We start from the raw sequence: 15,135 nt of genomic DNA, 5'->3' as shown, positions 1-15,135 counted from the left end.
GTACCCACTCATCCCCCCCCCCCACCCACCTTATTGAGGGGAGACAAACGTAGATGGAGTGTCTTCCCGGAGACACAAGCAGAGGGCAGCGTTGGTCTTCGACTCACTACCCCTTAAATGGTTGCCCAGGCCTAAAGCTGTGTCACAAACTTCCACAATAATTGTTTTTATGTGCTAACGAGCATTTGGATGACGATAATATTGGAAGGTAAATACTACTAATAATTGATTGCTTTTTTGTGATATTTTGTAATAGACTGGTTTGACAGTTTGACTGCTTCGTCCCTTTAACACGTTTTGTTGGGCGGATAATCGATCCATGTAAAATTGCATATAAAACCATAATGATATCGAGAGAAGAGGAAAATTGCAAGTGTAGTGGTTCACACGCCATATTGTAGTAATATCATGCATCACTATCGTCATTGTTGTTGTTATTATTATTATTATTATTATTATTATTATTATTATTATCATTATTAATAATAATAATAATATTAGGCCTTTATCATCAGCTGCATCATATCATCATCATTATAAACATCATTAGGGTCTATTATTATAGTTATAATCTTTATAATACTAATTATTAATAACAATGATGATGATGATGATAATAATATTCTTAGTAATAATAAATGCTGATGATGATAATTACAACAATAATCACAATCATCATAATTATCACTACTATCACTGTCACATTATTTTACCCACTCCTCACCCTCACCACCACAGCACTCCTCACCCCCCCCCCCCCCCACCTCCCCCCCCCCCCCCCCCCCCACCACCAGAATACGCATTTGTATTGGAGATACACACTCGGTACATTCTCATTACTTATCGCGCAAAGCCCACATTATACAATCAAATTCAAATTCTTACCATTACACCGATAACCTGTCGCATCATAGCATTGGATGAATTAGTTTTCATTAGTAAATCAATCATTTTGATTGCCGTATCATGATTCATCACAGAGAAAGTGTCCTAAGTAAATAATGTAATTTCAGGCCACACCTAACACCAAAGTTATCTATTAAGTATAAGTGCATGTTCTATGAAAACAGTCGTTATTATTATTATTGTTATATTATTATCATTATCATCAACATTATTAGACTTATTATTATTATTATTATTATTATTATTATTATTATTATTATTATTATTATTATTATTATTATTTAGGTAGTTTCGCGGCACGACGTTAACCTTAATTTAACGTTAGTACCCAACATGCAACGCAATAGCTCCGCCCATTTTGTAAACAAATCGAAATAACGTCGTGCGGCGAAAACTACCTATTATTGTTATCATTACTATAATTATTATTATCATCATCGTATCATCCTCATCGTAGTAGATCTGTAGCCTGGTGGTTAAGATGCTTGCCTTCCAATCCTAGGGTGATGGGTTCAAATCCTGTGAAACCACAGGGATTTTTGTTTCTCAAGACTAAAAAATATCTCCACAAGCCTCATAATGAGACTTCGCTGATAAAGCATCAAATTATATCGTTCAATTAAGAGGGCGCCCTGAATATTGACGTCATCATCTTCCTCTTGTTGGTTATATTTTCCATTATCATTTTAATATTATTTTGATTATTAGCATCATTTTGATTTTGAATTTCATCCTCATCACCACTGTCATTAACATCACCATCGTGAATTGTTTGGTAACTATTGTTTTAGACTTAAATGTTTGTCAGTCTTGAGTTCAGCTGACAGATGTGTATTAGGTCTAATCGATGTCTCTTTACCAGTGCTCTTTTGGATAAAGTATGCACTCTGTTTCTAAGTACAGTAGGCCTACGTATCATACATGGTCGCTATAATAACCAGACTGGTTAATTATTATTCAATCCCAATTTGTTCTGCTAATTAGTACAGTACATCTGTATTCACACGTTGTTCACATAGGTTTCAGTTTATTATTTTTTTCTGAACCAGTTTTAACAGTAGGGATGCTAGTCCACGATGACGCGCGACATGTAAGCCTATGAGTCGGTACACGAGGTACATACAAGCAACAAGTTTAATAAGCCTGCTTGTATTCCTCTCTAAATCTTTATTATAGACATCAACTAAATAAATTTATCGAATTCCATAAACAATTAATGTAGAGGGTACAAAAATAAATATGTGAACGGCTATAATACTCGCCAGGGAAGACCCAGTAATGGACATTTCGGGAGTATCAGCCAAACTCTACTGACCAATCATGGTCATGAATACGCGCCTGTCCCACAGACATACGTGTTTACGTATTGTTTACGCTGTCGTTTTGTGGGGCCATTCAAATCTTACAGGAGCTGGACTTCCATTAAAAGTTCCATTATTAGGTCGGTCGAACTAAAAGATTAATTTGCTTTAAAGATGCATTGTCCCTTGTAAATGACAAAAAAAATCATAAAAAATAATTCTGAAATTAACTTGCTCATTTTGCAGTAACATACAAATAATTATTAACTTGAGCATAGAAATTATTGAATTTAAAAATTGTCTACCCTGATTTTTATACTGGATAATGATAATAAAAATAATGAATCATCTATCATTTTTCGCTGTAAAATAATGGGTAAACAATGGATAAGCAATTTCTATGTTCTAGTTGATAATTTATATGTTGCTTCAAAATGAGCAAGTTAATTTCGAAAATTATTTTTATGATTTGTTATTGGCATTTTGCGTGAGAAAATACATCTTTACAAATACTAGTAGCATAACTGATTTTTTTTTCTAGATAACTCAGTATTGCATTGTGAAACCAATTTCAAAAATTACCTCAGTGTAGTCGCCTATTCAAATGGAAATCTCCATTTGGATATCGAATACAAATTATTACCTGTTATAACACACCTAAATGGATTCTTGTCATTTGATTGGTGGACATCGTATCACGTGCCATTGTTTATTAACCCCATTTCTTTACTCATCATAAAAAATTTAGTTCCACCGTGCAGTTTTACTTCCCTTCCATAATTTTGTCCATTGCACAGTGTCTAGGAAACGAAGACTTTTTCTGGAAGATTAAATCCATAAAAATGACGTCAATTGCACGGTGCCTAGGATACGACATGACTTCAACCTAATACAAACTTTTGATTGGTTATAAAGACGCTGGTCTGTTCTATTTAGAAAAGGGTAAATTATTTTTTAATTAAAATATTAAATGACAAGAATCTCCATTCAGAAAAAAGGGTAGAGTTTTTTGGATAGAATATCAAATGACAAGAATCTATTTTAGGTGTGTTATATAACAAATAATGAATGTTTTTGTTTTATTTTTGCAATGGAAGAATATTTTCATTCTTTGAAAGATTGACTGTTCCATTCAACTCGGCTCCGAATGGAACAGTCAATCTTTCAACTCATGGAAAATACACTTCCCATTGCGCTCTTAAACATTCATTATTTGTATATACATGGAGGAAATATAAGAGAATAATTATTGGAAGTTAGATTGCGTTTATGTTGCTTATATAGCTTAATTGAACAAAGTATCTATTTTGTTATATAGATTAATTTAAATTATCTATGTGGTGTTTTAAAACTTGATATGGTATCATGTTCTGGTTTTATTTAGGTTTTGTAATATAATAAAAAGGAATATTATAATATTTAAAAGCAAATTCGATGCATTTCAGTTTTTATTTGCAGTTTAAACTACCAATTTTCTTGAAATTGAAACTAAAGTACTTTGTTAAATGTAAAAGCTTTCTTCGGCTTCATCATATTCATTGCTATTAACGCTAAATAGGTATATTAGGGAGTTTGCGCAAGCTTACGAAAACAATAAGGAATAAGGTTACTTCATAAAATGTTTAGACAAACCTTCTCTTACATTACTATTAGCATATCTGTCACAACGCATGTGATTCGTGCCGTTTGCATGAATCAGGGATCACATTCATCTCGTACTTCATATTGTCAAGAATGATGATAATGATAATGACGTATTCGTATTCGTTATCGTATGCGGAAGGTTGCGAAATCTCCCTATTAACAAAATATTACGACTACAGCTCCCGAATTATAATACAGTATCATTAGGCCTACGTCTAATACATTAATAACCATTAATAACCATATTTCTTTTTTTTTTTCATTTTCTTCACAGGTTTTGGCCACATCACGCCAAAGACTACTGGAGGACAGATATTCTGTATTGTGTATGCATCAATTGGGATTCCGATTACTGGTTATCTGCTTTCCCTACTAGGAGACAATTTCGAGCGTTTCTGGAAATGGTATCAGCGATTGTTCAACAAAAAGTTTAAATGTATCCGATCGGTGGACCTGCGCAGAGCTATGATTATAATCTTTGGGACCATCCCTGTTCTACTCGTCACTTTGTTTTTACCGTCGTATTACTGGCAGGTGGAGGAAAAATGGACATATTGGACGAGTTTATATTACACTTTTATTACAATGACAACAATTGGTTTTGGCGACATTGTGGCAAGTATAGATAATGATACCGTCTCAGTGTGGATTCGTATCTTTGACCTGGTTTTAACGATATTTACGATTCTCCTTGCTCTTGGGATATTAACGGGAATATTAAAAATTGCATCTAGACGAATACAAAAAAGTAAGTCGATTGGGACTTCAAGACTTTCCACTATGATGAAAAAACTAATAGGAAATGAAAGCATGATAAATAAAGATGATAAAGAAGTGAATATCAGAACAATCTCGAAGGAAGTTATCGAAAGTAAAACAAACGGTAATCTTAATCATCTAAATCAAAATATATATAAAGAAGAAAGAACTTCTACTGCTAAGGCGGAAGATGATATTGATAGCTCTGAACAAATTACGCACGTAGAAGACGTCAAAAGGCGCACAAGTGAAGTCTCGCAAGCGACAGATTTAAGTTGTGAAGATGTAAGTATACATTTTTCTAATCGATTGGAACTGTATATGAACAGAAAATTGATTATATCAAAGGACGGCCTATCCGATGAAATGATCACAAACATTACAGATGTTGTTAAGAATCATATATTGGAAGCAACTAAGACGAGTGGGAATAATTCATCGATTAAAAACCCGATTGCCGTGAATGGAACGCTCAACCGAGCGTTTGTTGACGATACACAGGACACGTATGTACACGTTGACATGCACGCAGATGTCACAAGGTGAAAATGACCTTCTAAGGTAAACTACGGAAAACCTAACGAAAATGCATTGCATTGTTGATAATCAATAGAGTCTAGCCTTATTCGGCCAAAACCAGACGTCGGTAGGCAAATCCATCTCCGTCTGCTGATTGTCATCGTTGAAGAAGATCCGTCGTGCGCACCTCGTTACATACGTCTACATGTACTTGCGTCGACGACTACGGGCTGGTATGTAGATTTGTGGATGGCTTAACATAGACAGGACCACATGGAATGAGAAAAATCTTTGTTGAGAATATATAGAGATTATATAAGCATTTAATTATCCATAACAACGATTGCAGATCTCGTCCTAATCTTAACTCAAGTAGGATTGGATTAGATTGGATATAGCCTATATATATATATATATATATATATATATCAGTTGCCTGACGATCGCAATAGCGTGACATACATATATAAATCATGCAATGGCACATAGCACTGAATATATAAATATAAACAAATAGGCAAATGATAAAGAAACAGTGCTCAATATAATGTGTATCGTAATGTATATATTACATATAGGCCTATATAATATTTATATATACTTCTATAAATCATGTATATTTTATATGAATCTTATGGATACAAAAACTGTTCTTACTTTGTCACCCTTATGCCTATATAACGGTCACTAAACAAATATTTGCTAGTTTTAATTTCAAATATACTTTAGGATTTATTATGCAAATTGTGATATTTTTGTCGGCTTCATTTATTTCAAAGAAAGTAGGTTATTGCATTTAGCAGCTTATAATCAAACAAAAGGCTAATTAGTATTACTAACAATATTAGTCTTAATATAGATAATGATAATAATATGGTAATGATTATGATTGAAATTTAAATTATTATTATGGTTATGACGATAATGGTTATGATAATACGATACTGCTACAACTAAATATAATAATAATATTAAATATAATAATAATAATAATAATAATAATAATAATAATAATAATAATAATAATAATAATAATATAATAATAATAATAATAATTTATAATGAAAATAATAATAATAATAATAATAATAATAATAATAATAATAATAATAATAATTATTATTATTATTATTATTATTTCTATTATTAATAACACAACTGTTTTTTTAAGATTATTCATATGCAATTTTGTAAAAATGTTAGCATTGAAGTATCTGTATATTTATTCTCATCAAATAGCGAGGAACTTGTATATCTGAAATATCATGTAAATTGTATAATTTGTATATAAATGGGACCCGTGTAGAGATACTGTGTACACACAATATTGGATTTAAATATTAGTTTAACACCTAGCAATATTAAACAATATAGTCTTCATTCTATAATAGGCTTTAATATTTATATCAATGATCAAATATTATTTCTCTGGGACTATTCAGTGTCAATATTTTTTATATTTTTATAATATCTATATTTACCATATGTAAACTAAACCATGGTAAATATTTTTCTGAGTATGAAACTTTTGTTTTGCACCAAATATTTGCCATTCACCATCTTACGTATACAAAACTGTACAATAAAAAGCTGGAAAAGTTGCTCATTATTATTATTGTTAATATTATTATTGTTATTATTATTATTATTATTTAAATTATTATTATTTTTGCTATCGTTATTATTATTTTTATTATTATTGACATATTATAGTGTTCGCTTTTTTCATCAATTAATTGACTAATCAATTGATTGATCAGATAATTGATCTTAAATAAATTGTGTTTTATATGGAGATATGTTTCAGATTATACAGATATTTAATGTTGGCAATATATTATATTTTAAAATGAAGCCCTGAAATACTACAGGCTTATATTACAGTAAAATTTTATATAAGTATTATTATTTTTATTATTAATTTTACTAAAGCGAGTACACACTATTGTTATTTGTTATAATGTATTCTACCGCGCATGCTCATTAGGCAAAGTGCCATTTGTCAAAATACAACATTCAAAGATAAATTGGCAATAATAATAAAAAAAGATAAAAATAAATAAAGCATGGTTGATACATTTAAAGTCAAATTGTATTGTTGGTGTCTTGATTTGCTATTATTTGTACTAAAACCGCTAAACCGTTGTAAATACTGTATATGCTGTTCAAATGCTACCTTTTTTTTAATAGGGTACCGGTAACATAGACCTACAACAGTTAAATTATCTGTTCCCTGCCTATACCTTGTTTGTTTTGTGTCTTGTGTTTCTTTTTTTCTATTTATAATTATATGCAGTATTGTCAGCCATCATTCTTTCGGGATTTTCTTCTAGAAACCCGCAAAAAATGAGAAGGTTGAAGTAGTTTCAGGGGTAATATCGAATAAATGACATAAAACAACGCACGTCACATTAAGAAGCTTTATTGTAAGTCTAAGTTTAGTACAATAGGGTGCGATCTCACCCTCTGCATCCTTTTGGATACGCTCCAATATTTGGCTTTTAAACAGACTCGTCTGTTTAAAAGCCAATATTTGGCTTTTAAACACTTTTAAACAGACTCGTCTGTTTAAAAGCCAATATTTGGCTTTTAAACAGACTCGTCGAAGAGAACATTTATCACAAAAAATATATACTACTACTACCGGTAACAATTTTATACGCACAGACGATCCGTTGCGTCGTGGTGTTGCGTTCTCCATAGAATCGCGTCCATCGGGCGGAGTGAGTACACGGCTTAATCGTTAAACTCATACCACCACAAATTGCGATATTCATCGGAACAAAAACAAATATATAGATATTTCATGATTGTAGGCCTAAATGAAGTAACCATCATTTTGAAAAATAAATTATCCCTTAAAACAATAACTAATAGGAAAAAAATATTTAATTTTTGTAAATATAATAAAATTAAGCAAATTGCCTTATAGCTTTGAAGACTTGTTAGATGATACAGTATGCTGAATTCTGCTATGGCCAAGGAGCCATACAAAATTTCAACATCCAATCTGAAATAGAAAAAAATATGGAAAAATATTTATTATCATTATGCATTTATTAATTTTTCTATCTTTCATGGGGTACATAAAATATAAGAATACAAGCGTAAATTTGAATAGAAACTAAAGGCCTGTTGATACTCGCAAAAGGATAAAATCTTAGTAGTAAAAACGATTTTATCGTTTTCCCATGATAATGACGTCATTTGATTTGATTTGTGAAAAAATTATTATCATATACATGATAAATCGTTATGGCAAATCGTGCTAGTGTGAAAACCTCTCTTATTTCTTTTATTTTTTATATGAACAATTCCTTTTTAGCTTTTTATCGCTATCGTTGTAAGTATAAACAGGCTTTTTAAGCTGCTATCTTCATTGTGGAAAGTAAATGTCTAAAAGACACATTTAGCAACCAAAGATACAAATACAGGTGTTTTGCATATGAATGTATTTTTCCAAATGAAGGTATATGTCTTTTTTACTTTTGTTATGATTCTATTCAACATCTATACACGAATATAAGCTTGGTATATCACATTGGTATAATTTTATTCCATCTATTTTGTCAAAACACACACAAGATACAATAGCATGTCATTTTAAATGCCAAGATATTTTTATAACGTCTATTATTATTAATATATCATCGCCATCGTCGTCACCATTGTTGTCGTGGGCATTGTGTATTAAAATAACATGTTCTTATTATATTGCTATTAGAACATTATGGTAATCAAAACACAAAAACACAAAACACTTGTTGATTCTTAAACATATAATTTATTGAATAGAGAATGTGGGCTCGGTTACACTGAACCCGAAAAAACAGGATGAAGGTCTATCCTAAAAGTTAAAAAAAAAAATTATCAACATTCTTCTTAGCTGTCTTAACGGATTACTGCAGTAATTCAACAACTCATTTTCATTGATATTCATCAAGATCTTACGTGCAGTATATGTTAAGTACCAGAGGCCGTGTATTAAAATAGGATACGTTATACCATAATAGCCAATCAAAAGATGTTTAAATTTCCACAGGCCCCGATGGATTAATTTGGATTCAAAATTGATTCTGCTGAAATATAACTGAATAAATCAATGATCATTAGGGAGTTTTCGCAATCTTACGAAAACGATAACGAATACGTCACACTGGGGCGGATGCAGGGGTGTGGGGTGCGATCGCACCCCCTAAATTGTATTAAGAAAAATAATTGTATTATATTGTTGATAGGGCCTATGAATAATTGGTAAGATTGTTAAGGTACATGAGAGTGCAATTTCCGGGCACCCAGCGGGCCATGTTCTCAAAATTTTCGCACCTCAGCCCCAATCATGGAGCTGAGGTGATGGACTTTCACCCATCCATGGGCGCAGATTATGGAAAAGGGGTAAATGTCCAGGGGTGGCGCCATGATTTGCCTGACGGGGGAGTCTAGGTCCCATACAGGGGTGGGGGGGGAGGGCGATGTCCCGACGAGGGAGGAGCTCTCCCCGACGAGGGGAGACAATGTTTTTAAGTTTTATTTTCTAGGGTAACGTACATCACACATACTAATTAGATATCTATGGTTGCCGATAATAGCTGATAACAGATCATGAGAATTTGTTGGCGCTTCATTTTGACTATATTATAATGGTGACGTGAAGATGATGAATTTTAAAAGTGTCATTTCCGGCCATCTTGAGGGTACTATTTTCTAAAATCTGCTCACCTCAGCCCCAACCATGGTAGGGCTGAGGTGATTGTGGCCACACGGCTTTGAGGTAGGTCGAGCATACTAAATGAATCAAAGAAAGTGTTTCTTTAGTTTTATTTTCTGTGGTACATCACGTATTAATTAGATCTCTGTTGTTGCCGAATACGTACCCTGATAAAAGATCATGAGAAATTTGCTGGCGCTTCATCTAGACAAAATAATGATGGTGTGATACTGGTGAATTTTATTGTATAAAAGTGTCATTTCCGGCCATCTAAAGGTACTATTTCCTCAAATTTTCTCACCTAGGCCCCAACCATGGTGGGGCTGAGGTGGTTGTGGACTCACGGCTTTGAAGTAGGTAAATAAATACATTAAAAGAGAACGTTTTTAAGTTCCATTTTCTATGGTACATTACACATACTAATTTGATCTCTGGTTGCCGAAAATCGCTGATACTTTTGACTATATAATGGTAATGTGGTGATGATGAATTTTACTATATAAAAGTGTCATTTCCGGCCATCTACAGGTACTATTTCCATAAATTTTTGCACGCACCCCCTACCGCCAAATCCTGCATCCGCCCCAGATGTCATTACCATGACCGTCATTCGCGGCTAAACATTCTTTGAATTCTGCTGTATGAGCTGAATATGATGCTTGATTCATGCAAAAGGCATAAATTGCCTACGTTGTGACAGACATGCTACTGGGGTGTCTAAAAAATTTATTACGTAACCGTATTCGTTATCGTTTTCGTAAGAAACTTCCTATTGACACACTTTAACGAATTTGATTTGTTTTGTTCCGTGCAAAAGATGTCGATGTAGCAAGAGCATTATCATCACCATCATTGTGTGTGATACCGGTATGACTGAGACCGTAGTTACAAATAGGCCTACAATAGGACTCTAATATTCATTATTGTTATTGATACGCACGCCATGCTGGTTGTCTGCTCCTACTGCATAATTGCGATGGCCTCATTAATACACAACAAGACTAATCGATCATGCACAAAATCGAAGATTAATATCGTAAGTGTGTTTGAATATTGAGGCGAGCTTTCTGAAATGTGTTTACAAGAGACCGAAGCACTCGAGGCGATTTAGGTCACGTGACTTAACTTGGCGCGCACTTCACATGCAGATCAATCGATCTTCATTGTATAAGAAGTTATAATTTTAAAAAGTCATTTATTTGTTCTGAATTTATTGTCCGGTTGTTATTGATTTTTATGCTCTAGTTTGTTACACCAGCGCGATATATTATACAGTAGGCCTATAATCATCCTAATAGGCTTGACGTCATCATTTTCTGCAATGCGACTCTTCCCAAATTAAGTAGGAATTTTCATCATCGCCTATTACGATGTGATATTGGCCGTTGCTAAGCAATATTGACCGTCGCTGCGCATTCATTGCCAGTTGCCTTCGCGATTGGTCGTGGCTACGCGATGCAGGCGCCATCCACCCAATCTCTTTGAATCGCTTGGGAAAGAGAATTATCTAATCATCATTGCGCGTCATTGCCAACGATTCAGAAATAGCCTTAGTAAAATGTGAAGAAACAATAAAAAAGTAGTTACCCAGCTTCTCTCACATAATTATTGAAATATGATATTATATTGATATAATATTATAATTTAATATAATAACATAGTGCAATATTAATATGATATAATAATTTAATATATGCGTATTTACAACGTACGTTGAATTTATAATAGTAGATCTATGCATAATGATTTGTTTGTTTAAGGATATGTTTCATTTAAATTATACTAACAGGTTGGGATGGTGTGAGGGTAGACAATTGCGTATTTCGTCACGTGATACTATTTTAAAATTTACTTGAGAGTGGCATAGTGGTCAACAAAACTGTGTGTAGATTGTAACAAAATGTTATTGGATAACTGGTTCAATTTAGGGTGTGTGGGTGTGTGTGTGTGTGTGTGTGTGTGTGTGTTGGGGGTGGGGTTATAATACTCTCAAGTTATACTTTTTATATAGCGTACCGTACCGTTTTTCGAAAGTGACCTTAAGCCGTTTGTTCCGTGTTCAACGAAGTCCATGTGCACGCACAGTGCATACATAATTTTACCGCTCAAGAACAAGCGAGATTGGTTGTACAGATCAACTATTAAAAAAGGTTTATGCACAACGGAAGATTATGATGATTGCGTGATGACAACATTTAATTATATGGATTTGTTTTTATCAATTACATCTTTATATATTTTATTATTACCTTCATAATTCGCTGAGATGCTTATATAGGCCTAGATAAATATCACCGCCAACCATGTATGCATTATCGTAGAACATTGACACTCAATGATCGATTGCAGCAATATGAGATAGTGGCGTTCAGTAAATGTCTCATTTACTCTTCGTACTTACAATCATGTTAACCTTAATAAAGTTTGATAACTCAATGCCATCGCTCATGGATAGCATGTCAGAAGAGAATGATACATTCACATCTCTATCGGATTTCTATTATTAGGCGAACTGTGCTTCAACCATCAATCGAACGGTATTCCTGTGTAATAAGTCGGTGTAGGCCTAAGTTTGTTAACTAACTGTATACCTCCCCTAAGGGAGAGGTATACAGACTGTCTCTTATACACATCTAGATGTGTATAAGAGACAGTCATTATTGTTATTGATACGCACGCCATGCTGGTTGTCTGCTCCTACTGCATAATTGCGATGGCCTCATTAATACACAACAAGACTAATCGATCATGCACAAAATCGAAGATTAATATCGTAAGTGTGTTTGAATATTGAGGCGAGCTTTCTGAAATGTGTTTACAAGAGACCGAAGCACTCGAGGCGATTTAGGTCACGTGACTTAACTTGGCGCGCACTTCACATGCAGATCAATCGATCTTCATTGTATAAGAAGTTATAAAAAATATTTACATGTAATATTCGTTTAGCCACCATATTGTTTGTGTTAACTTTTCATCACAACAACAACAACAACAACAACAACAACAATAATAATAATAATAATAATAATAATAATAATAATAATTCAATGAGACTACTTAAAAATAATTTGCGTTCTGTTATGACAAATGCTCATTTAGATAACCTCATGATGGTTGGAATACATCGTAATAGATGCAACCTCGACCATGACAGCGTGGTTGACAGATTTCATGCAAAATTTCCTAAATATAGAATTTCACTTTCAAGAATGAGGATTTGAAAATAAATTAGATGGTTACATTGCATACTTTTGTTTCTTGCTTTATTCAAAATGTTTTGGTTTTGGAAGCTGATTTCAACATTAGAAAGCATAGCCTAGGCCTACATGAAGCCATATTATAGTAACTCGATGCCTATCAAATAAGTAATAAAAATTCGCCATAATTCATCAAATATCTCGTGGCTTCCAGGGGGCGAAGCTTAGGGCCCCCACCGGGGGCCCTCTAGGCGGCAACCCTGGCCCCCAGCCAAGTGAGATTCGATTCGCTCCACTAGCCCCCCCCCCCCGTCGGGGCCTTTAGCCCCTCCGTCGGGCAGGTCCTGGCGCCACCACTGGGGTGGGGAAGAAGCTATGACCACAAAGGTGCGAGTGATAGCTGTTGAAGGCTAAGTACGTCCGAGTCATTCTAAGAACTTATTTCCTATTGTTGAGGGCGGAGTACTGAAAAGCAAGGTAGGTACCACGTACCACTATCTCTATCGCTTGGAGCTCCGTTGCAAGGATTGAATTCGTTGTCGGCTTTGATGAAGAATGGCCCAGAGAAGCAGAACCAGTTACGGCATAGGAATAATCGTATCAAACCAACTGTTTTCATATAATGACATTAACAGAAACATTATTTATAATTACTGTAATTTAAACTTTGATGAAAACAATCGCGATATTGAGGGCGGTAGATTCCAATCCCATTTTTTTAACAGTACCAAACTAATTACCAAAAGGTTCGCTGATTAATCAGTAGGGTAAGAATGCTTTGATCTTTAGTTCTATTCATAGCTATGTCACCTACCAGGGGTAATGTTTTGATTGGTCAAACACTTTTGGTACTTGTGCATATAAGCTTGCAAATATGGATAATTTTCATTCCTGATGATGACATAATTAATGTCGAAATATTGAATCCCGACACGATGGTGCATTTCGGTATTATACAAACTAATTACTTTCCTTCATAAAACCCAGTGGTTGACAACTTCAGTGATTAATTATATCATCATCATCATCATCCTCATCATCATCATCATCATCATCATCATCATCATCATTATTATTATTATTATCATCATCATTATCATCGTGATATGATGTTCAAATTATATGAATAAATTAAACATTATTTTTCGGTATTTGATGTAATACCATTATAATCCCGCAGCGGTGTAGCTAGGTGCAAAAGGGCCCCAGTGCAAAATTAATTGCCGGGTCCTTTGATGTGATAGGAAATTCCCTAAAGTTCTCAGAAAATTCATCGTAAGAAGTGTTTCTTTTACCCCCTACTCCTAAAGGCTAGGCGAGTAATAAATACTAATGGTAATCGGATTTGTTCTCAGCAGCTGTTCTAAACTAATCAAGAAAAATGGTGGCATGTAAAATTTAACAATTGCAGGGACTCCGGATAGCCAAAATGGCACTCTCAATATTGTGTTGGTTTGGCCCGATGAGCTCGGGCAGGTGGAGAGGCTTGACATGTCTGATGGGTGGGGGAGGGGGGAGGGCTTACGCCCCCTGCCCCCGCTACCACCGCCACTAGGGCCAGGAAGGGAATTTTCACGGGAGGAGGGTGAATACCATCTCAATGAGGTAAGAAAATTTATTTATATCACCTGTAGATATCCGGAAATTGCACTCAAACTTAAATTTTAATATGAATTCCTTTCCCTCTCCCCATTTTTTATAGGCCTAATGTTGGGCCCCCTTCAATACACCACTAAATTTAAATCAACACAGATCAATAATTACTCCTCTCGACAAACCAAATATTGTTGAGGAGCCACCTGGCCGGTTTTTTTTCCCTTCAAAAATATTAAATTTGCAATTATTTCATATTATCATTGTAGGTTTATTTGTGAATGGGCCCTAATATCCCCCGGTCCCAGTGCTTTGTACTGGCTGTACTACCCGTAGCTACGACACTGTAATCCAATAGAATAGAAGATCCTTCTTTTTAGTACCCGGTACAAATTAAAAATGAAAAAAAAAAAAAAAAAAAAAAAAAAGTTTTCTGGTAGACATTCACACCGTTGAGGGCGTAAACCCTTTTTGCGCTTCTGTCCTCTCGGAGAGTACCAAGACCTTG

At 34.1% G+C, this 15,135-nt stretch overlaps 1 protein-coding gene across 1 annotated transcript in view; it reads left to right on the top strand.

The window, feature by feature from the left end:
- The window catches only part of LOC117111956 (potassium channel subfamily K member 16-like), a 17,189-nt gene extending 11,637 nt beyond the window's left edge, over positions 1 to 5,552 (top strand). The window contains exon 2 of the mRNA XM_033255016.1: positions 4,126 to 5,552. Coding sequence (XP_033110907.1) covers positions 4,126 to 5,156 — 1,031 coding nt within the window. The 3' untranslated portion in view covers positions 5,157 to 5,552. The remainder of the gene's footprint in view (positions 1 to 4,125) is intronic.
- Positions 5,553 to 15,135: the final 9,583 nt, after the last annotated feature.

This window comes from Anneissia japonica, unplaced genomic scaffold (assembly GCF_011630105.1).
Source record: "Anneissia japonica isolate Jap-2015-1 unplaced genomic scaffold, ASM1163010v1 scaffold1594_len1068242_cov183, whole genome shotgun sequence".
Classification (NCBI taxonomy): domain Eukaryota; kingdom Metazoa; phylum Echinodermata; class Crinoidea; order Comatulida; family Comatulidae; genus Anneissia; species Anneissia japonica.
This window is presented reverse-complemented; position numbering and strand designations above follow the sequence as displayed.